General features: G+C 36.3%; 2 protein-coding genes across 7 annotated transcripts in view; both read left to right on the top strand.

The window, feature by feature from the left end:
• Positions 1-332: 332 nt before the first annotated feature.
• phf20a (PHD finger protein 20, a) lies at positions 333-12,721 on the top strand. Of its 4 annotated transcripts, none has more exons than XM_082156335.1 (17): positions 333-445; positions 2,940-3,037; positions 3,129-3,300; positions 4,650-4,734; positions 4,847-4,923; positions 5,023-5,521; positions 6,271-6,327; positions 6,413-6,565; positions 6,665-6,712; positions 6,798-7,220; positions 7,328-7,426; positions 7,865-8,046; positions 8,393-8,492; positions 8,680-8,884; positions 9,785-10,157; positions 11,065-11,218; positions 11,359-12,721. In XM_082156335.1, exons 2-17 carry the CDS (start codon positions 2,955-2,957, stop codon positions 11,499-11,501), a joined length of 2,853 nt encoding a protein of 950 aa, XP_082012461.1. In that variant the 5' UTR covers positions 333-445; positions 2,940-2,954; the 3' UTR covers positions 11,502-12,721. The 4 variants fall into 4 exon arrangements, with proteins under 4 accessions (XP_082012461.1, XP_082012460.1, XP_082012463.1 ...); XM_082156334.1 differs by having other exon boundaries at positions 6,662-6,712; XM_082156336.1 differs by having other exon boundaries at positions 353-445; positions 2,940-2,996; positions 6,662-6,712.
• A 175-nt stretch (positions 12,722-12,896) lies between these two features.
• The window catches only part of ndrg3a (ndrg family member 3a), a 34,951-nt gene continuing 25,043 nt past the window's right edge, over positions 12,897-22,804 (top strand). The window contains exon 1 of one of the 3 annotated variants that reach the window (XM_082156340.1): positions 12,897-13,054. The gene's annotated coding sequence lies outside the window, so the exon portion shown is untranslated. The remainder of the gene's footprint in view (positions 13,055-22,804) is intronic. The other 2 variants (XM_082156339.1, XM_082156342.1) reach the window with 2 other exon arrangements.

Here is a 22,804-nt window from a genome sequence, read left to right as displayed (position 1 = left end):
ATTTAATTTACTCCTGTGATGCAAAGCTGAATTTTCAGCATCATTACTCCAGTCTTGAGTGTCACATGATCCTTCGGAAATGATCTAAATCAGTTGTGCTGCATGATGTTTTTGTGTTTTCCTGATAAAACAAATGTTCAAGATTCTCTGAATATTTATTTTAAAAAACCATAAATGTCCTTTTAAAAAATTCTAATGAATGCAAACTTTTGAAGGGTAATGTATTAAAATAATGCCTGTGCTCAGTGTGCTGTGTGAATCACAATAAAGCTCCCAGGCGTCTTTATATAGACGCGAAGTCGCTGACGCATGCGCAGTTCTGGTATTGTTCATACCGGTAGTCTGTGGAACACATTGGAAAATAGTAAGTGCGTCTCGCGCCCAACGTGGTTACAATAAAAGACGCGACGCGCCTTTGTATATAAAGAGACGGATATCGCTGCAGGTAACTGAGATTTATAGCATTATACAATACTGTTTTCGCAATGGCAAGACTTTGCTCGAGTAAGATATGTTTAAAGATGCTGTTTTAGAAAACTGAATCTGTAATTGCAGATTTTAGGTAACGCTAATTAAATAAATGGCGTAACATGTGCATTGATAGATGCATGTTGTGATTTACAGCTTGTATTTGTGGGAGTGGCGATGTACTCGCCCATTACTATCCATGTCATTATTCTCGTGGAGGGTGTGGATCAGTCAGGAAGTTAACGTCTGCTTGTGTTTTCACTAAGATGAAAATGATCCTGTAGCATTTCAAATCGTCTTAAATGATGTCCCCTGTCTGATTTTGGCTAAATACAGGCAGGAATATGTAATATGAGAATAATAAGCAGCCATGTAGTGTAGTATTGAAATATATGGCATCTCTATTGTTTCCATTGTCATTGTCAGGCACTTGGTGGCCCCCGAAAAAAATCTGATTTAATCACTCTCACCTATATTACTTCTCAGACAAGAGCAAATAAGTTAAATAAGTGTGTTTTGTTATGGTTTATTTTGTAGTTTGGTAACATTTTGATAGATCTAATATCCTGTTCCTAGCATTTCTATTAATAGAAACCGAATGATGAATTTAAACTTAAACATAAAAGTTACATATAGAAATAAGAGTCTTAGTTAAGTAGGCTATTGATAATTAAGCTAAGTCTGTTGTTCGCGTTGTGTTTAGTGGCATGATGCCATGACCTGGATTCTGTGCACCTACTACACTGTTTCTAGATCAGAGATGATCCAGTACTGGGAAAGATTTCGCTTTTTCCTTGATAGACCTATAAAAAGAAATTATGGAATATCAGGGCTTTCAAAAGTCAAAACAATAAATCTTGTGATTTAAGCATAAACATTTAAATAATTATTAATTTAATTATGCATTAAACTATTTTAATAATATTAATGGTAATGAAAACGTGTAGCATGAAAAATACAAATCTTTTGTTGACATTGGTTAACTACATTAGTTGACATGAACTAACATTGATAACTAATTCTAATGTATTTATTATTAATCTTAGTTAAAGTTTATTTCAACATTTAAAAATACATTATTAAAATCAAAGTTGTATCTGAAAGATTTATATTACAAGTCAAATACTTTTGTTAAAAGTTTGTTTTTACAAAACAGTGCTATTTTGTCAGTAACCAGTGGCCTTGTTATGTGATTTTAGCAAGCTGTGACAATAAATACATAATTGTTAATAATTGTACATAATTGTTTTCCTGTCAAAATACAGTTGTGGTTGTTATTATTATTAATTATTAATGATACAGTTCAGACTTAAGAGTGTCAGCTAATGTTATAATTATATTTATCGGAAAAGGAAAAATTTAATCACTTTTACTACATTTCATTAGGGTTATTTTCTCTCATGTTAGCTCTCAAATAGTCTACTTGAATGTATTAAGTAGGGCTGGAAATTGACACAAATTTCACGCTTAGATTTTGATTCAATTCAATTTGATATCGATTAATTGTGGACTACCAGGTACAGTACATGGTAATATTTCCTCAAGGAAAAAATCTCTCTCAACTAATGCTATAAACTATACAGGGAATCCAGATGATGCATCACTATAATATTAAAGGTTAAAATGAACTGATTTGTAGGGCAGTGCACTTCTTCCTACATTTAAATTGTACAATAATAACGTTATAATAATACATTTTAATTACTTATGTTTCTACTCGGTTTAAAAAAAATGTAAACACTTAAATGGTGGCTGTCATAAAAACATGGCGGATTTATTAAAAATACATTAAATATTGAAGAACAGGTTAAGTAAACATACAGTACAATGAATATATGCAATATAGTGCATATATTTAGCAAAATGCTCCTATCTGGAGTTAATTTTCTAGCTGACTAACGAGTTTTGAATTGCTTTTCTGAGGTAAATGTAACTTTACGTGACATTGGGTAAGTGATTACATGATCTGTGATGCAGATTTTGGTAAGTTGTACTGTAGGCCTATCTTTCAACATTCCTTCTGATGTTCATTCATGTTTATTTTGTGCTGTAAATAGTAGTAAAGCGTAAAAACGTTCACGTGCCCTTAGCGCTGCAGCTTCGCTTGAATTAAGGCGCTATAGCGATCTGTCGCGCCACATAAAAGAGCGTCAAAACGGTATTTATCGTTTGATTTCGTAAAATAAGAGTGACAAAATTTGAAAGCTGAGATTTTGTTTCTTATCAGAAGTAACAGCACAAAGCTTATCGCGATTTATTGGATGGTAGGTACGCTGCGTTGTCCATTCATCAACAACATAGACTGAAAGATTGATAATAAATGGGATTTAAGAATCAATATCGGTTCTTCAAAATGAGGATCGACTAAATCGAGAAATCGATATTAACCCAGCCCTAGTATTGATTTGAGAATGATCTATGTAATGTAATCCTCACTGGGCGGTTACTGAAATGTGACACTTTCATATTAGGTATTTGCTGACAACATGAGCAATACGCCTCCTAACAGACGAGGAATAACTTTTGAGGTGGGCGCTGCTCTTGAAGCACGGGACAGTCTGAAGAACTGGCAAGTGCCATTCTTTTAAAAACAGTCATTTTTGTAGCCTGTCCATCACTCCTTTTTATAGCAAGCTATCCGTATGTGATTTCGCTCCCAGGTATGCTGCCAACATTGAGAAGATTGACTACGAGGATGAGAAAGTCTTAATCCACTATCGCCAGTGGAGCCATCGCTATGATGAGTGGTTTGACTGGGCCAGTCCGTATCTGAGGCCCATGGAGAGGGTTCAGTTGAGGAGAGAGGGACGGCAGGAAGACAGCATTATCCCTGTGAGTCACAGACTGCTCCTCAAAAATCCCAGTATTTGCAAGCTAATCTAGGATCAGACTTGCGTATAAATCTGTTCAGTGAGATATGAATGTGATGCTGCATCAGTCCTGTTGTTCTTTCAACTGATTATTACTGTGTGGATCACAAAAGCAAATCTTGCATCAACCAGTATACACAAATATAATTTGTAATTAACTAATTGTTCATTCATTGGATACATTAAAAATGCAATTCATACATACATGATACAATGGGTTGAGTACACATACTATGGTGAACATGTTTTTAATTTCTGACTTAAAATGTTTGATATTTTTCATGTTTTTATTCAGGGGGATACAGCCTCATTAAAATAATTAAATGATTGAAAAGAAAACATTGTAAAGTACTTTGGCGTAATCCTTTATTATTTTTTTGTTAGAAAATTATATATAAGCACTACTGTTTGAAAGTTTGGGGTCATAAGATTTTTCAATGTTTTTGAAAGAAGCTCATCAAGGCTGCATGTATTTGATAAAAAAAAAATTGAGTAAAATTGTAATATTGTGAAATAATATTATAACATATAACATTTCTAAGATATTTTAAAATGTAATTTATTCCTTTTGGCGAAGCTGAATTTTCAGCGTCATTACTCCAGTCTTCAGTGTCACACGATTTGCTGATCAAGAAACATTTCTTATTATTATCAATTTTGAAAACATTACAGTACATGGTAATATTTCCTCAAGGAAAAAATCTCTCTCAACTAATGCTATAAACTATACAGGGAATCCAGATGATGCATCACTATAATATTAAAGGTTAAAATGAACTGATTTGTAGGGCAGTGCACTTCTTCCTACATTTAAATTGTACAATAATAACGTTATAATAATACATTTTAATTACTTATGTTTCTATGTAAGTTTTGAAGTTAGAAAGTTTATACTTTCTAATATTTTGTGTGGAAACCATGGTTCTTTCAGGATTCTCTGATGAATAGAACATCCAAAAGAAAGCATTTATTTAAATTAGAGATCTATTGTAACATTATGTATGTTTTTACTGTCACTTTTGATCAGTTTAATGTATCCTTGCTGAATAAAAGTGTTTATTTCTATCTTACAGACCTGAACAGTAGTGTATATTACTACACAACTTCAGTGCTTATTAATATTTGTTTATATTAGTTTTGTGGTGTAGCTAGCATGCAGAAAAGCAGACCCACTTAACTATGTGTCAAGGTCAATAAGTCTCTTAAAAATCTGATAATTTGAACCTAAATACTGATTGGTTAAACCACATTTAAAACCATTGTAAAATGCAAATGAATAAATTCTGTTTTAATTCATACTTTTTTTTGCAGGGATTTCATGTGAATGACAAAGTTCTTGCCAGTTGGTCTGACTGTCGATTTTATCCTGCTAAAGTCTTGGTCGTCAACAAAGATGGTAAGCTGTTGATGTAAATATTGCATGAAACAAATGTTATGTGAACAGATTCTTTTTCAAATTGAAATTGTATGTTTCAAATGTGATTCAAATGTACAAAATGCTCCTGCAGCATCCTACACTGTAAAGTTCTATGACGGGGTCATCCAAACAGTCAAAGGAATCCACGTGAAGCCCTTCACCAAAGAGGTTCATTTTGTATTTGTATTCTATTCATGTTGCGTCTCTATTTCAGTACCAATTTTGGCCTTCTCTTCTTTTACTCATTCTCTCATTCTCTCCAATTAGTGTAGAAAGAAACTAACTGACAAAAATGGAGAGAAGCCAATGGTAAAAAAGACAGTAAAGGACAAGAAAATGCAGGAGAATGAAGCCAGCGGTGATAAACAGATTGACCGTGTTCCTGAGGAAGAGGAGGATGAGAACTCAGTCTTGGATGGAGAGGAAGGTGAAAAGAATAAAAGCAATGGGAATGGGAAATGCATTGAAGTGCAAAATATAAGCATAAAGGAGGAAGATGCAGAGGGAGAGACAGTCTTGGAGCAAATAGCGCAGCACAACTACAGTAAGTTATTTCTGAAGAGGGGCTCAGGGCCTGAGGAGAGAGAAGAGAAGACCAGCTTGAAAATGGAGAACTCTGTGGTGTTAGATTTGGGCTTGAACTTTAATGAGGGGGCGGTAAAGAGAAATGAGAACGAGGAAGCAGAAGTCCTGGAACGAAAAGAGGAGGAAATCAAAGGACAAGGTCTTCCTCATGACAGGAAGTCACGGAGGCAGCGAATAAGAAGTACGTACAAAGTTAAACTATTCAAAGTGATTTTCTTGACTGGATACAAGTGATTGATTTGTAGGTTGATTTCCCTGAAAAGTATAAACACTGCGGTTCTGTGGCGGTACCAAAACAATGTTCTGTTTGTTTGAGAACTGCCCCTACCCGGTAACAGTGGCTCAACCAATGGTGTTGAGTTTGGGGTTGGGGCTATTTGTTTGACTGACCAATAGCAGGGGGAATATTTTGGAAACATGTTTGAAACTAACATTATTTGTTCAACTCCATGTGGGAGAGCTGCACAAGTAATCAAAATAAAATTTACACCACAATTATTATTTAAAATTTTTATTTTTTTTTTACATGTGAGCAGTTTATGATCCAGTGTTTTCGTCCTCTCAGAGTGGCTTGATTTGCAGTAAATGCTGCTCCACACAAACTCATCTCTGCATCTGCTCTGGGTTTGACTTGGGAACCAAACATGCACCAACCATTTTCATCAAACTTGTAATGAGAAGCCCTTATAAACTGACTGTTTTCAACAAAAGAGATATAAGGGTTTTCTGCAGTTTTCTACTGAAATAAAGGCTCTGTGGTTTAATGTTTGAGCATGAAAAAATGAAGACAGCCTTTTCTTAAATACTCAGTTTTTTTTTTTTTTTTAATCACAAATGCAATTATCAGAAAAAATCAATTCATGCAGCTCTATTATTTGGTGAGGCTTCATTTATTCAAGGTTATTTAACATTTAAGTTTATTTTCTCTAGGGAAGAGGAGACTTTCAATGGCACGAAGGAGCTCCAAAAAAACCAAGACTGATTCAGGTTTGAGTATATGACTGTTATGTAAAAAAATTGTTTACTAGTGCCATAATGGTAGATTTCCTCATCATTCATCTCTTTCCTCCAGAAAAAACTTTTCATAATGATCGCAAGCCCATATGCGAATCCACCAATCAGAGAACTCAAGGAAAAGGATCAGACCCCTTATGCCTGACACAACCATCCAATGACACATCAGAACCTAAGGCTCAGTGCCAATCAGAAACCTTTAAGCCTACAGGTGAGATTCCATCCACTACATCCACACATATTTACTCAAATAAGACCTGGTTCATTTTGATCATGGTTTTTTGTTGTTGTTCTTTTTAAATTGTAGCAGTTAGAAAACAAGCCTTCCACAACCCCAACCGGTTCAGCAGAGAACCATGTGAGTAATGATCTCTACTAATTAATGAAAACAATCAGAATCATCTTGAATTAGTGATGATGAATGTAAATTGTACTTATCACAGTATACAGAGTCATCAGAAACCAACCGCCACCAGTGCTCTCGATCAACTTGGACCATAATCCATATAAATGCAGCGCTCCTGGCTGTACGAAGTCTTTCCGCAAAGCAAAACTACTGCACTATCATATGAAATACTACCATGGAGATGATCGTCTGATGGAGCCAGACCCGATCCGGGCAATGGACAAACAGACTGCACTTAATAATCAGGATGGCTCTAAGAAGAGGTGCGTTACATCACATGAGTGTGCGCAGGTGACCGCGAAGAGACGCTCTCTTGCGCCCCCTGTTGTCAGTGCACAGAATTACCAACGATGGCCTTCACTGAAGGACAAGACCAGGGATAAGACCAGAGACAATCAGCTAGACAGCAACATGCATAGATACTTCAACAAGGAAAGAGAGAGGAGATTTATGGAAATGGGTATGGCTGATGGATAAAATTTATATTGTATTTCACAGAAAGGATTTGGGATTTTCAGTGTTATTTAATTGAAGGTCTAACTGAGCTTTGTTTTTTGCCTTTTGTAGAAGGCGTGAAAGAACGTGACAGGTCAAAAGAGAAACAGACTAGAGACTTCTTGCGTATAAAGTTGAAGGAAAAGAAAAAGATGAAGAAAACCACATCAGGTAAAGAAAAGCAGCATTTATTTACAGACAATGCAAACAATTCCTGAAGTGTTGATTTTTGAGTGATCGTAAATCTTTATTTCTATGCACAACAACTGTAATTGAACTAAAATATGTTCGTAACAGTAAATTATAATACAAGTAGAAATATAAATTATAGAAGTGTAAATTGTATTATATAATCTCATAACAATGTTATATTATCATACGTCATATGCTATGCAAAACATCTTGCATTTTATAATTTAAGAAGAAAAAAAACATTTTGCTCTGCTATTCATCCACTTCCTGTCAATTTATATTTTCACTGTTAGTACATTCAGCAGTGCTTTAACTGAAGTTTTCCTGTCTAAATGTTTTGTAGAGTTTATAGATTTTTGCGATTTGAGATTATCTGACTTTTTACCTCATAATACAAGTTTTGTAATATGTTTCCAGATGAGGATAGCATTTCAGACTGGTCCTCTGACAGCTGTGGTTGGAGTGAAGATGAAATGGGGGTGGATCTGGATGTCATTGCCTCACCTCTCAGCTGTAGCTCTGTTGCCTCAACTACAGGAAGTCAGGAAACTGTCCGCTGTGTGTGTGAAGCAGAAGAGGAAAATGACTTCATGTTACAGGTGACCATTCATTTGGCCTGTACACTACCATTCAAAATGTGGGGGGTCAGTAAAGAAATTAGTACTTGTATTCAGCAAGGATGCATTAAATTGACCAAAGGTGATAGTAAAGACATTTCTAATGTTACAAAAGAGTTAATGATCACCAAATCAGCATATTAGAATGATTTCTGAAGGATCATGTGACACTGAAGACTGGAGTAATGGCTGCTGAAAATATTGATTTGACATCACATGAATAAATTAAATTTTAAAATAGAAATATTGTGTTATAATAGAAAATTTAGCTTTAACATTTTAACTTTTAACAACGATCACATTTGTTGCTTTTTCTCTTGAACCTCAGTGTGAAGAGTGTCTGTACTGGCAGCATGGAACCTGTATGGGCCTCCTGGAAGAGAACGTTCCAGAACGATACGCTTGCTTCATTTGCCGGGATTCTCCAGGTTTGGAAGTGATGCATGTTAAACAAAACTCTAATATAGATCTCAGGATGAGTGGCAGTTTGAGTAGTTTGACTCAGCATTTCTTGTCACCTTGTCAATTCCCCTTTCTCCTGCTAGGGAATTAGGGAATTTTCTGCCGTTTTAAGTCAATTTTGGCTTACCAGTGCATTTGTTTGTGTGTATCCAGGGCAGACCAGAGGTCAGAGACAGAGCCTGCGGTACTGGTATGACAGGGACTGGCTTAGCACCGGCCATATGTATGGCCTCTCTTTCCTGGAGAACTACTCCCATCAGAATGGCAAGAAGATCGCAGCCACTCATCAGCTGTTAGGGGACGTTCAGCATGTGCTGGAAGTCCTCAATGGCCTGCAGCTCAAAATCAGCGTCCTACAGTAAGGCCACATTTACACTGCAGGTCTTGATGCCCACTCGTTGACTATATCCGATTTTTTGTGTGTGATATCTTCATTTACACTATTCACTTGATGATAGCTAGGTCATTACACATTACACCCTTGTATCTAATGTTATAGGCTAACACAATAATATATCGTCACTTTTTCTAATTTGGCAATGGCTGAAATAACGTTTATATGCCAGCTAATGTCTGCAAAAACTTAAATTTACCTTACCTGTAACTTTAATTTTCTCACACTCCGGCTCTTGACAGTCCACTGGCGACGCGGCATCTTCCTCTCTAAAACTATTTAGTATTTCAGTTGGTCGGCAGCTAAAACGCCTTCCATTTGTTTGTAGAATGGGAATGTAATATGGCTATTATCACTCTTGTTGTTGTGATCTTTGACTACCTTGTACTTGCTTTTTAAGCTTTTGATTTTATGTTGGCACAGTAGCCACGAGTGCTTAAAACAGTGCGTTCCCATCTCGCCTTTGTTTCTTAAAATACGCCTTTGTTTCTGTAACAACCCTGCTTTTTTGCCTGCACTGTCCCTTCGCCCCAAAGACCCAAAATATATAAAACTTCATCATGACTCCACTGGGTTGAGCCTTCGTCCTCCATTGCGCCATTGAAAAGAGTCACGTGATCGCAGTTTTTCTCCACCCGAGTTGACGTCATTCGCAAATGCACATATCCAGTTCATAGCAGAATCCATGTGCTTTTTTCCTGTTTGCATGTTTGTGGGTCATATCCGATCTCTGCCACATGGGAGGAAAAAATCTGAATTGGGTCACTTGTAAATGCGGCCTAAGTGATGCTGTTTTATCTCTGTTTTAACCAGTAAGACTGTTTGAAAAGCCACATGAAAAGAGTGTTACACCCCTTTCTGCAGGAGCCAGACTCATCCAGACCTCAAGTTGTGGCGGGAGCCGTGGAAGCTGACTGAGAGATCCAGGATAAAAAGCATGGCTCTTCCAGACGCAAAAACCGTTTCTTCATCAGCACCTTCAGAAGTCATTCTACATAAAGAGCCCTTCTCTTCATCCTTCCAGGACTACATTAGCAGTGAGCACTGCTACCAAAAGCCACAAACTCTGTACCAAGTATTGGAGCCGAGGCTGGTGCTGAAGACACGGGTTGAGTCAGTGTTGGAAGATCGATCACACAACACAGAGAGAGTGCTGAAGAATGAACAACGCTATTATGGAGAGATCCAACCAGCACTACTGAAGACATCTAGTACTCAGCTGTTCAACCACAGGATGGTGAGGGTCAAATGAGGTTAATATTATGTGATTAACACGGTCCAGTTCTGTGAAATATAATTATTACGGTCAAATCAAAAGGTCTGATCCTACAATGAGCTGACATTTTTAAAGGAATAGTACATCTAAAAGTGAATTTTAATAGAATAGAAATGTTGAAGAATGGGCCATTTCTTTCTATATAATGAAAGTGAATGGGGATTTGTGCTGTTAAGCTCCAAAATGATAGAAAGCACAATAAAAGTATTAGTGGTCCAAGAGGTCCATCAATATTTAAAATACGTACTGAACATTAAACATCTGCATCTATTAAAATATGGCTCATTTAGACACACCACGACTGGTTTGATGTCATAATAAAACGACTAGTCGTCATTTAGGATTTATTTTGAGTTGAACTATTCCTTTAAAGATATTCAGCGAACTTAAAAAGTGCATTTCAAAATAAGTACATTTGTTCAAAAGATTTTTTTTTTTTATAGAAATTAATACTTTCATCAAGGAATTCATACTTTTTCTACATTTAGCAAGGGCTCAGTTAAGGTTTTGTTATAAAAGGTTTATATTTCTAATAAGTTTCATTCTTTGAACTGTCCATTCATCAAAGAATCCTGAAAAAAAATGCATCATGGTTTCCACAGAAACATTAAGAAGCACTGTTTTCAACATCGATAATAATAATAATGATAATATTTTTTTGAGCACCAAATCAGCAATATTAGAATGATTTATAAAGGATCATGTGACACTAAAGACTGACTAGTCTACACTACTGTTCAAAAGTTTGGGGTTGGTAAGATTTTTTTTAATTGTTTTTCAAAGTCTCTAGGCTTTTATATTGTTTGTGACTGAATGTTAATTACATTGAATGCTGCAATGTAAGTAATGAGTGAATATGACATTGTAGGATGCAGGAGAGAATCGTGAGGCGTGTGGTGATGGAGGCGGGGTAAAGGGCGCAGCTCAGCCCCAGCAGTGGAGGATCAACCTGCTGGAACACATCGAGACTTTACAAGAAGAAGTTACTCGCAGGATGGACTTCATCGAAAGGGAGCTTGATGGTGTGCCAGAGGGTTTCAGGGGGCTGGATTTATGTTTAGCAATTTTTCATTTGGTGATTTGTATAATGGGAATGTTTCATATACATTAAAGCTAATACATCAAAACACTAATTATTCATAAACATCGTTTCTTGTTTCAGTGCTTGAAAACTGGCTGGACTGCACGGGTGAGTTGGAGCCTCCAGAGCCATTGGACCGTCTGCCTGAACTCAAGCAAAGCATCAAACAGCTGCTAAATGAACTGGGAAAGGTGCAACAGATCGCTCTGATTTGTGCCACATGAGGGCGCCAGGGCAAATTTCACTATCATCACAGGACTACCTCAGTTTAATACATTCCTAAAGTGGGCCACGAAACCAAAGAGCCTAAAGAACATTAGACTGAGAACAATGTGAAACTATACAAGGTGTTTGTTACAGAATCTGTGATTCTGACTGTGGACTTGGAGTTAGGATTGAATGTTGCAAAACTTTATCTCCCCACCTATCCCTTTACAGCAAATGTGATCCAGATCCTTTTCATCCTTTCTCTTTCACATTACAGGTGCAAATAACAAAATACCTAAATGTATGTTTGCTGAAAGGTGTATATATATATAATTTTTTTTTAACTAAGTTAATCATGTTTATTCTAAAAACCTACTGGATAGTCAAAATAAGGATCAGTCCTGCATTGTTCAAAGGTTAGTATCCATTAACCTCCATTTAACAGGTTGGGTGTGAACTGTGAAACTGAAGTAAAATGTACACAATGAAACTATTGTTTATGTGCTCCGCTGTATTTAAAGGACCTTATGCTTAGAAAGTTCAAATGTTTTTTGAATATTGCATATTTATTTCTGAACAACTGTGAATTTCATAATTACTGCATTACTTTAAGATTTTTGCAGTAAATGTAGTCTGTGACATCACTTCATTATGGATTAGCCATCAAATGTTTAGGCCTGGTTTCACAGACAGGGCTTAGATTAAGCCAGGATTAGACCTTAGTTCAATAAGGACATTTAAGTAGCTTTTATAAACATGCATCAGAAAAAAAACATTACTGGTGTGCATCTTGAGACAGAATGGCACTGACATATTTTAAGATATCTCAGTGCAAGTTGCTTTCAGTTAAAACAACTCAAACATGCATTTTAGTCTGGGACTAGGCTTAAGCCTGGTCTGTGAAACCAGGAGTTAGTATTAACAAAGACTGAACCACATGACTGTTTGTCTAAAAGCAGAAACTGGAAATACTGAATTTTCTCATTCTGAATGCATTTCAGTATTGCAATTGTAGTTCCTAAAATTAAATCTATGCATATTAGTTATCTTGATGAACACATATATAAAATTCTGTAATTATTTACTCACGTATTTTCAATACTGTAGCCTATGACTGGAAAACGGTATTCCCTCTATATATATATACTGCATTATGATGACGATATGCTTGTTTAACATGTTGCCCAGCTGTTGAGTTGGAGACAGTTACAATAAAAGCACTTTGTATGCATATGTGTATACCTGGTGTACTGGTGATTTTCTTTAGTCGAAAAAATATTGCGGAACTAAAGAAAAAGACATAACTGTCGATAAAGACGTGACACGATATCCATGTAGATAACCTCACGGGGGCGATAAATCGCGTGTGAGGGGTCTTCCAAACGTTGAGTGTAATGTGGGTAGCCCAGAAGGCCCCGCCCACCGAGTGACATCAAAACACGGCTACTGGCAGAGACTGCGAGCAGAGAAACGTGCGGACGAGCCCTTCTACCAGCCTCCGTTCACTTCAACATCTTTGTGAGGGATTTTTCCTTAGTCAAATCCAAGTATTGTTCCTCAAGACTGTTTGGTGAGTTAAATGCCTCATTTTAGAACTGAACTAGTACGGTGTGTTCTTGGAATATAAACAAAACTGACGGGAATTGTGTGATATAATTTAGAGTGATAGTGTTGGTCATCTTCTCTTCAGCGACCAATGTAATTCCATTTAAAATGGCTCCATGTTTTTAAACTGCTGGGAGCCACAGTAACGTCGATTTCCACCTCAACAGCCGCTGAATAAGACAGAAGAGAAGAAACACGCACATTCTGATTTATTATAGATCGATTTTTTTCACACATCCGACACCAAGGATGTTGCCAAAAATAGAAACTTTTTACCTCATTAGATGCAAGGGGTTTTAATTCGGTGCATTTTTATCCTCTTCGTCGCTGCAGATGTTTCATAGTTTTCATAGATGGTTATCGTATAGAACATGAGGGCCAGCTGCAATCTATTCTATTGAATATGATTTTTCTTTGTGTACATGTGTATATATATAACAGTTTAAATGAAAAATGTAATGTCTTCGTATTGTGTCTGAATTTGTCTATTGCTAAATTATTTACGTCAGTCTAACTTTGATTTGTGATTGCTTCGTCTTTCTAATTTTACCCTATAAATGTAAAGTGTGTATATATATATATATATATATATATATAATATTTCTCGAAGGACGGCGATGTATCAAAGACGTACGGATGGATTTTAGCCTAATTTCGATTATATTCGAGACAACTTCCGGCATGTCACAAATGACATTGTCCTCGGTCACCTGCTCATGGGAAGGTCGCAGTGCTGATGATGTGAACTCCATGTGCTCGCAGGTGTGCTTTTTCAGCACACTCAGACAATGTGGTGCACTACACACTATTGACACAACAAACAAACAGCACTAACCTGTTGTTATCATCAACACAGGTCTCCTAAGAAATCCCTTACAGTCTTTTTGCTGAAATTGTTTGTCGTATCTACATTGAAACGTTGATTGTTGTTTTAGCACACAGTATTTGTGTTAATCAGTTGTATTCAAGACAAAGCTTTAACCGATCTTTATGCTGCTGTTTGAGATGACGTGTGAATTTCTATAGAAATCCAATGAAACTTTCTACTCAAACAGTCATTTCACATGGGAAATTTCACATTTTGACAGGTATAATTAATAATGGTACACTTCCTCATTGCCTCGTAAACATTCATAATTGCATGTGGAAAGCTAGATATCCATGTTTACCTGTCTGTTATTGTCTAACATAAGTAACCCCTTTTTAGTTTGTTAACACCCCAAAATAACAGATGAATGTGCAGGAACGGGAATAAGAAAAATATGATCTGTTTTTATTCTGATTTCTGGCTTTACAGTGAATGCTTTAACTCATTTACCGTCATTACGCTGTAAGTTCTCTCTGTTTTAATTTTCCTTATTTTCTAAAATGATTAATCCGTGTATTTCCTATTACTAAAACATTAACATTTAAACATCTCTATATGGAGATGTATATTTGGAGAGAGCGAAAGAGGGCGAGATTTGGTCTGTTCCTGCAGGTTGGCGTGTAGAGATAGATAGATGTCAGGGAATCCTGGGACTCTCGGGAGCTGCGAGCTTTAATTAAGCTTTGCTCCGTTCAATCGAGTGTGCTTACAATCTCAATAACTCTTCTTATCAGGATTGTGGACCAGCACGAGGGCCAATGAGTATAGCCCATAGTGCTATACAGAGATAAAGACGACACTTCATCTTAAACTGGCCATAATGAATGTGTCAGATCTTATTTTAATGTAAAACATATTTTGGTGTGTGTGTGTGTGTGTTAGTGACAGATGAGGCAGTGAGTGCAAAGTAAACACAGTATAAGGATAGAAAATTCTGTCATTACAGAACAAAACAGAGCAGAAACCCCATAGGGTTTTTATTTTGAATCTTTTTGCAGCACTTTGCCGTACAAGGCTCATACTGCTGTTCCTTTAAATAAACTAAGCAGTACATTTCCACTCTCCCTCATAGCATCTTCTGTAAAGCACCTGCTGCAGGTGGAGCAATATCACAGTTGTCAGGCTGTTGAGTGTGTGATGTTGTGGACGGATTCCAAACTGGTCCTCCAGACCGTCCCTCACTGCAGGGATGTGCAGGACCGAAGGGACACTCTGTAATACTTAATCCGTTTTGATTTCAGATTATTCTTCACCAGACATGGCCTAAATTAACATATAAAACTGGCTTTAATGTACATCTTTTTCTTCATAATATGAGTTTATCCATTCAAAAGGTCAGTAAGAATTTTTAAAGGAAATTAATACTTCAATTCATGCATTAAATTTATCAAAAAAGACATGTAGTAAGTAATGTTAGAAAAGTTTCTAATAAATGCTGTGGGTTTTTTTCAACTTAACATTCATAAAAGTATCCCCCAAAAAATGAATCATGTTTTCAACAAAAATATTAAGCAGCACAACTGTTTTCAACGTTGATAATAATAATAAATGTCTCTTGCGCACCAAATCAGCATTTTAGAATGATTTCTGAAGGATCGTGTGACACTGAAGACTTGAGTAATGATGCTGAAAATTCAGCTTTGCATCACAGGAATAAATTGCATTTCAAAATGTAACAAAATGGAAAACTGTTATTTTAAATTGTAATAATATTTCACAATAATAAAGTTTTTACTGTATTTTTTATCAAATAAATGCAGTCTTGGTGAGCAAAACAAAATTTCTTTCAAAAACATTATTTTACTACCCCAAACTATGTAATGTACATAGTGTTCCAGGGTCTTTCAAACAAAAAACATAGTAAAACTTGAGTACTGTTTTTCCTTAAAATTACTATTAATTGTTTCAATTGGTTTTAAAAGAACTGGTTGTATTTTGTAAGATGGTAATGATTTAATATAACCTTGCAGACCAGTGTTTACTGAAAAACAAATTGGTTGTTTGCATAGTGTTATTGCTGCATAGCGAATATGATCCTCCGGAGCGTTTGTTCCCGTGAGTGTGCTTCCTTAAGTGCAGTCTAGTGGAGAGAAAGGAGGATCGCAAAAAAAAACATCAAACGTCTCATTTGTTTAGTGATTCAATAGTGGAATTTTTAGGGCTTTCAGTAGATCAATTGCATTGCACTGCTCTCTCCCCCGTTTTAACCTTTTTTATTGTCAGAAACGCTGTGAAACTGGTTTCGGCAAATGGCAGCCGTTGTTAGCATGACTGTCTGAAGATTTGTGAGAGTTCCCTGTGACCTTAATTTTTTCGATTCTGCTGTTGCTACGTGAAGCACTCGCTTTTTTCTCATTTTCAGATGTTGCACCTTGTTAATCAGCTCAAACCCATCTTATATCTGACCTACAAAAGGCGAATCATCCCTGTGCTGGATCTCTGAGCTCTTTTAATCAATTTCAACAGTCCCATCTTCGTCTTATTAACATTAAAGGTCATTCGTTCTGGCCTGTCGCACGTGTCTGGTGGGTTTCATGTGGTTGTCCTGGATTGTGGCCAGCCCACTAAACTTGTGTCTTTGGTTTTGTGCCATGTTTCTCTTTCTCCCATCGTTCCCTCCTCCCATTTTCACCTTGACAGCTGTGCTTCTGCATGATGGCTCAATATCAGGCTGGCCTGCTGAGATGTCTCAGTCCATTCCATCAAAATGGTCATCAGATTTCACACTGACCCGGCACTTTTTCAGATCACTGCAGAGGCTCTTATTTTATTTGCTCAGTGTATATTCATGCAGCTCTTGAGCAGTATTCTGCACTGGATCCCTAAGGACTCAGTGCTCTTAAAAGCAAAACATATAACAATCCTTTTGTAAGAACAACTGCTAGTTCTGCTTTTGCAACGTTTTTTGCATGAGCCTCAGTTCAGTGTCTCTTTAGCTTTTACCCTAAAATGTCTAGTGTGTTATTAATAATAAACAGTGTAAAATAAACTACCATTCAAAAGTTTAGATGTTGTTCAGATGAAATCCGACCGGGTTCTCAGAGCACTTCCCCTGGTCCTGCTGAAGACAGACAGTGGGATTTCCCTTTAGTCTGTGCTAATGCAGGTTCTCTTAAATACATTTAACCAAGGCTCCTCCACATGGCAAATGTTTCGATTTTATTTATGGCTCTGGGAGCTGTTGTAGAAAGTCATTTACCCAGCTGACATCTTGCCTGGACAGGTTAGAAATGTATTTTCTGTCATTTATCAAACCAGTTGAATCTAATGCATACGGCTCGTGCTTTGCTTTGTGCATCTCTGGGGGATCTGGCACCCTTATGAGCGATTACCATGTTGATTATAGATTACCTAATTTATATTGATATAAAAAGTAAATGGAATATATAGAATGTAAATTATATATGTGCACACTATTTGTGAAACAAAATTTGACCATCTGCTTGTTTGAAGGCTTTAGTCCCACACTGTAATTTAACCTACTTTAAATCCTCATGCTTTCGGTTCAAAAACTGAGGCCAAAGCAGATCCTCTGCAGAGACAGATGCATTCTGTGATGGGATTGTTTTGATGTCACATATGTCCCCTAATAAACATGACTAAAACATTCAGCCTTTCACTAGGGTAGGCCCTGTGCTGTCTGCACAAAACATCATGAAAGTATGTGTCTGGAAAGAGTATTTGTGGCAAGAACCTTGCAAAAATGTAAATTGTACAAAGTATGTTCAATGTATCTGTAGGCTACCATATGGATTTATATTATATACTATACCATATACGATATTATGATATTGTAGATTTTTGTAATTTGTAGGAATTTTTGTAATTTGCAGTGTCCATTGTTCTAAAAATTGTTCTTAAATAGAAAGAATAGTCAGGTCCACACCACAACTATAACGATAATGGCACTTGAATCACTTTCAGAATAGTTTTTTTCTTGCTGATAAACGATAAAAACATTGACAGCCAATCAGAATCCATCCTGCTTTAAAGAGCTCTAGAATAAAAAGCGGCAGGCGACAAAACTGTGCTTATAATAAACAACTATATTGTGCATTGATGTGGACACTAATATTGTTATTATCGTTATAGTTGGTGTGAACCAAGGCCGTCAACTGGGTATGGCACAGTGTGGTGGCTGCTATACCTTGACTGCCTGTAAAGTATAGGATAAACCGAGTTATATTACTATGTGTAACATAATTTGTAATTGTTTAATAAAAGAGAAAAGCAAGTAAATTAAAATGTTCTGGTTGTTATATTCATGTCATGTTCAACAGCGGTGCTTCAGCGGTTCAACAGATGAGGTATTTACAACGTGATTTTGCAGCATTGAGTGAATTGTAGTGTTGTAGCCAATCACAGGTATTTCTGTTGAAAATAATGACCAGTAAGTGGTGTTTAAGTTACTGGTAGTGAGAATCCGCTCAGTAACTCTTAAAACGCTGTAATAGTTTTTCTTTAGCTCAAGTTTACAAAGTTATGCACATGCACTAATCCTCTCGTTATAACAAACAAAGCGGAGACATAATGTAAATAAAAGATTAATTCACCACTCAATGAGTTTGCACTGAACTGATTGACAGCTTCAGTGATTATAAAGGAAGAGATCTTTACTCCGTGTAATTTCATTCTCAATTTGAAGAAAGGTTTTTGTTTTTCATAAGACTTTGTGACTTTTCCAACATAATTTAGTACAAAAAGTGACAGAAAATTGATTTTTAAATAATAATGTCTAAAAATAAATTCAAAACCAAAACGTGTGAGAAAAAAACTATATTATGGAATGGAAATGGCTAATTAAAGGGATAGTTCACTTTGAAATTAAATTTTGGTATGTTTTAGCTTACCTCAAGGGCATCCAAGATGTAGGTGTCTTTTTTTCCGCAGTAGTTTCAATTTTGATATTTTTAGGTCAAACCGTTCTTGTCTGTCAGTCATATAATGCAGGTCTATGGTCACTGTCTCAAAGAGCATGCACAGAGTCCAAATTAAAACAATTCCCCATCGTCCAAATTAAACAATTCCCCATCGTAAGTACACATTGATGGCCCAAGACACGAAACGAGCGGTTTGTGTGAGAAAACGAACAGTATTTATATCGTTTTTACCTCTTATACACAGCCATGTCCAAGTGATCTGAGAGCGCGGGCGGGTATAGATATATACACTAGATGTCGCATAAGGCGACTTCTATTGTATATATCTATACCCGCCCGCATTATATGACTGACAGACAAGAATTTGATAAAAATATCTAAATTGAAACTACTACGGAAAAAAAGACACCTACAAATCTTGGATGCCCTTGAGGTAAGCTAAAACATACCAAAATTTAATTTCAAAGTGAACTATCCCTTTAACCAATTAGTGCTCCTCTGTCGCCATCTACTGGTTATAATGTAATTTAATGTCTTTAAAAAAAAAAAAAAAAATCTACAGTACAAATGAGGACAATCTTTGAAGAATGAACAAAAAATATTTTTGGTCATCACATTAATACTAACATTTAAATAAAAATTAAAAAAGCAGACTTTTGAGCTTTGAAGTGCTGGAAAAAGTCCTTGAAAATTTGTTCTCATAACAGTGGTCTACAACTGTCTAATTTGCTGGGTTATGATTTAATATCTGATTCATCTTTGGACGCACCACACACACTTGTCGTATTTTAAGGTTGGTGCAGTTTTAAGGTTGGTTCGTTTTTGTCTCCGCTATCGGTTTGCATGAATTTCAGTTTTTATGCATTTCAATTTGTCTAATGGCTTCAGTATGTGTAGATGTGCTTGTTGTGATATGTGAGGATGGCTGCAGCAGCGGCATGTTTAGGGTCGGTGATGAAAGACATTGGCCCTCATTTATCAAAAGTGCGTACACCAAATTTCCAGCGTACACCTGGCGTACACCCAAAACCACGGTGACTTTGAGATTTATCAATATGAACATTGGCGTACGGCACGCTCAAATCCTACGCCAGCTCAGGAGGTGGTGTACGCACGTTTTGAGTGCGGGAATGCGCAGAAAAACAATTCCTAACACCACAAAACGCACTGACAAACTAAAAGATATGATATATTATGACCCACTGTAAAAAAACAACAACATCGTAATTATAAACTTCAGTGTTTATTTTTGTGCAACATGGACTTCAGTGTTTAATTTGTGTGACTTTACCAAAGCATTTGATTTGTAGGCATATGTATTCCTTCAGTTGCGAGCCTGTGCGCTTTACCTGACGTTTCAAGCCTTGTTTATACTTTCGCCTGGCTCCGCAGCGCGAGTCTCCGCAGACTGCGCGCGCACCTCCCCAAACGGACGAGGCGTTTATTCTCGACGCGCTCGCCGTCGTACTATTCTTTGAAACGATGGTTAGGCCAGGGTTAGGCCCGGCAGGTGCGCACGGACTGGGTTTAGTAATGAAAGGCTTTCAATGACCAAAAAAATAATTCAGACTGACAAAATAATAAAAATGACATTCTTCTTTTAAATAATAATAATACAAATAATAATAATAACGACATTCTTCTTCTAAATAACAATAAGCGTCATTAATAATAAAAATCTAGAAATCAATTTTGTTTCTTTCCACTTCCCTGGTTTCGCTTTCTCTTTCTCAAAGAAGTTTCTCTTCTTTGCCGTCTTCCGTGTGTCCATGGCGTAAAATGAGGGCGTGGGGGAAGCGGAGACTTGAATATATAGGGGCGTGTTATTCTAATGACGATCGTTTTCAGCCGCGGCATTTATCAAGGTCAGGTATTGCGTACACCTGGATTTCAAAGGTACGCACAGCTTCATAAATCAGGCGGTGAGAGGAGTGTAAGCATAATCTTACGCCAACATATACGCCCGTTTCTACGCAAGATTGATAAATGAGGGCCAATGTGTGGAACTGTCACGTCGAGGGAGTAAGATTTGATCACGTTATCAGAGTCTGCCATACCAGTTTGCTTTTGGTGAATTGACGCCACTGGTGTGAATGCACCTTTAAATCTTTTTTTGTGTTTTATTTAATTTGAGAAAATAGTCTAACATCTGTCATTTATCGTTTTTTGCCATAATCTGAAAATAATGATCAGTATTGGCCTGCACTTAAAAAATACGTGCATCCCTAATTATACATCATCAATAGTGGTTCACTTCTGGGAGTTAGGACGGACTTTCAAACTCTTTTTAGTTGTGAAATGTACTGAAGTTCACAAAAACAGAACCCCATGTACCCTTTTTAACACCAATCAAGTGAACCGAGCTCTAATGTCAAACAGGCTCGGGTCCGCACCAAAAGCATAGTGTGTGTGGGAGGCATAAGTGAATGTCTTGGAGGACATAAGATGCTTTTACTGATGATGCCAACAAATAGTAAGCTTTAAATCAATACAGTGAGTGGCTTTCTCTTCTAATAAGGCGAAACATTGTGACCCTTCAGGAATAATGCACTCCGTTCAAAGCATTCTGGGAACTCTAAGAAGGGTTTTCGCTATAGTCTGCATTATACAGTATATGAAAAAGATTGTATGTGATTGTATGTGTGCATAAGAGAGATTTCTGAGAACACTTAAAGGCAGACAAGTATCCTCATATACCCTTGTGTGTATGCAAGTCCTTGTTTCTTCAGAAATGACAGCAAGGAAGTGGCTTAATGTATAAGGAAAAAGCCGAAGTATGATGGATGCGATGCTGTGAGTCTGTGACAGTTTGCGTCAGCATGCAGGGTGTCCCTCATCCCTTAGTGTATGAAAAGAGAAAGAGATGGAACTCCTTTTTTGGCAGAGAGTTTAGTGCATCGGCCGCTCTCTGCCACCACAAGAGCTTTATAACGGAGTGTGTGAGTCACCCTATCACGCACACAACTGCTTAGACCAGGGGTTTCCCTTAATTCAGTTAGTGATAGAGGGAGCCACAGAGATGGAGACAAAAGCAGGCAGAAAAAGGTGAGAGGGAACAAACATTCTACCAGTGACTTTTCTGAAGCTGTCTATGCATCATGTATTCTTTTAACATAATACATAGAGTACATTTTTTATTTCAATCTTTATGCATTTTATGTATGCTAATATGATTTTTTTGTATTATTATAAAGAGGGTTTCATCTTTAATCTTATGATATTTTTATTATTTTTATTTGTTGACATTTGAAGTGCTTGGTGTTTTTTTTCTTTCTTCATTTTTGTTAACACTTTACTTAAAGCCTTTATATATTATGCATTATGAAAGTATTTTTATTGCATTAATTATGCCTTGTAATGCACTTTATTATGCATTGAATGGTCTCTATAACCACTGTTATAATACATTATACTTATCTATTAATTGAGCACACCTTTAGAAGGTATAATGTATTAAAATACAACAACCAATTTTAGATGTAACAAAGAATCTGCAAATATTATAATGCATTTTAACTTTGGTTGCAATTAGTTATGAAAATATATAAGGCGTTATACATAATGAATACCCCTATAAAGGCTTTAAGTAAGATGTAACACTTTTTTCAGGTATGATTTCTAACATGTTTGTGTCGTTATTTTTTGGTTTGAGTGCCAAAAGTTAAGATGTTGCTATACAAAATTATATAAAAAATGCAAAATAACCATATATATGTACTCAGATAATGCCATTTATTAAATTAAACATTGTCTAATATTTATAATTAGAAAGCACTATATATTGTATTAATCTATCTAAAAATGCCATATTGGAGGGGTATAGAATGCCTTTAGTAAATAATATTAAATGATATTAATAATATATGATAAACTAGCCTAATTAATAAATGAATAATAAAATGAAAGATTAAATGGAAATGATAAATATACTAAATCCATATTGAACCCATAATACACGTGTACTTCA

Source organism: Leuciscus leuciscus (assembly GCF_965113295.1).
Source record: "Leuciscus leuciscus genome assembly, chromosome: 23".
In the NCBI taxonomy this organism is placed as follows: Eukaryota; Metazoa; Chordata; class Actinopteri; order Cypriniformes; family Leuciscidae; genus Leuciscus; species Leuciscus leuciscus.
The sequence above is the reverse complement of the archived record's forward strand: the minus strand, read 5'-3'. Positions and strand labels throughout refer to the sequence as shown.

Coding starts and splice junctions, on each gene's coding strand:
- phf20a (XM_082156334.1), top strand. CDS start 2,955: ATGAGCAATACGCCTCCTAACAGACGAGGAATAACTTTTGAGGTGGGC. Junction 4,735..4,846: donor CTTGGTCGTCAACAAAGATG/GTAAGCTGTTGA, acceptor ATGCTCCTGCAG/CATCCTACACTGTAAAGTTC. Junction 10,158..11,064: donor AGCTGTTCAACCACAGGATG/GTGAGGGTCAAA, acceptor ATGACATTGTAG/GATGCAGGAGAGAATCGTGA.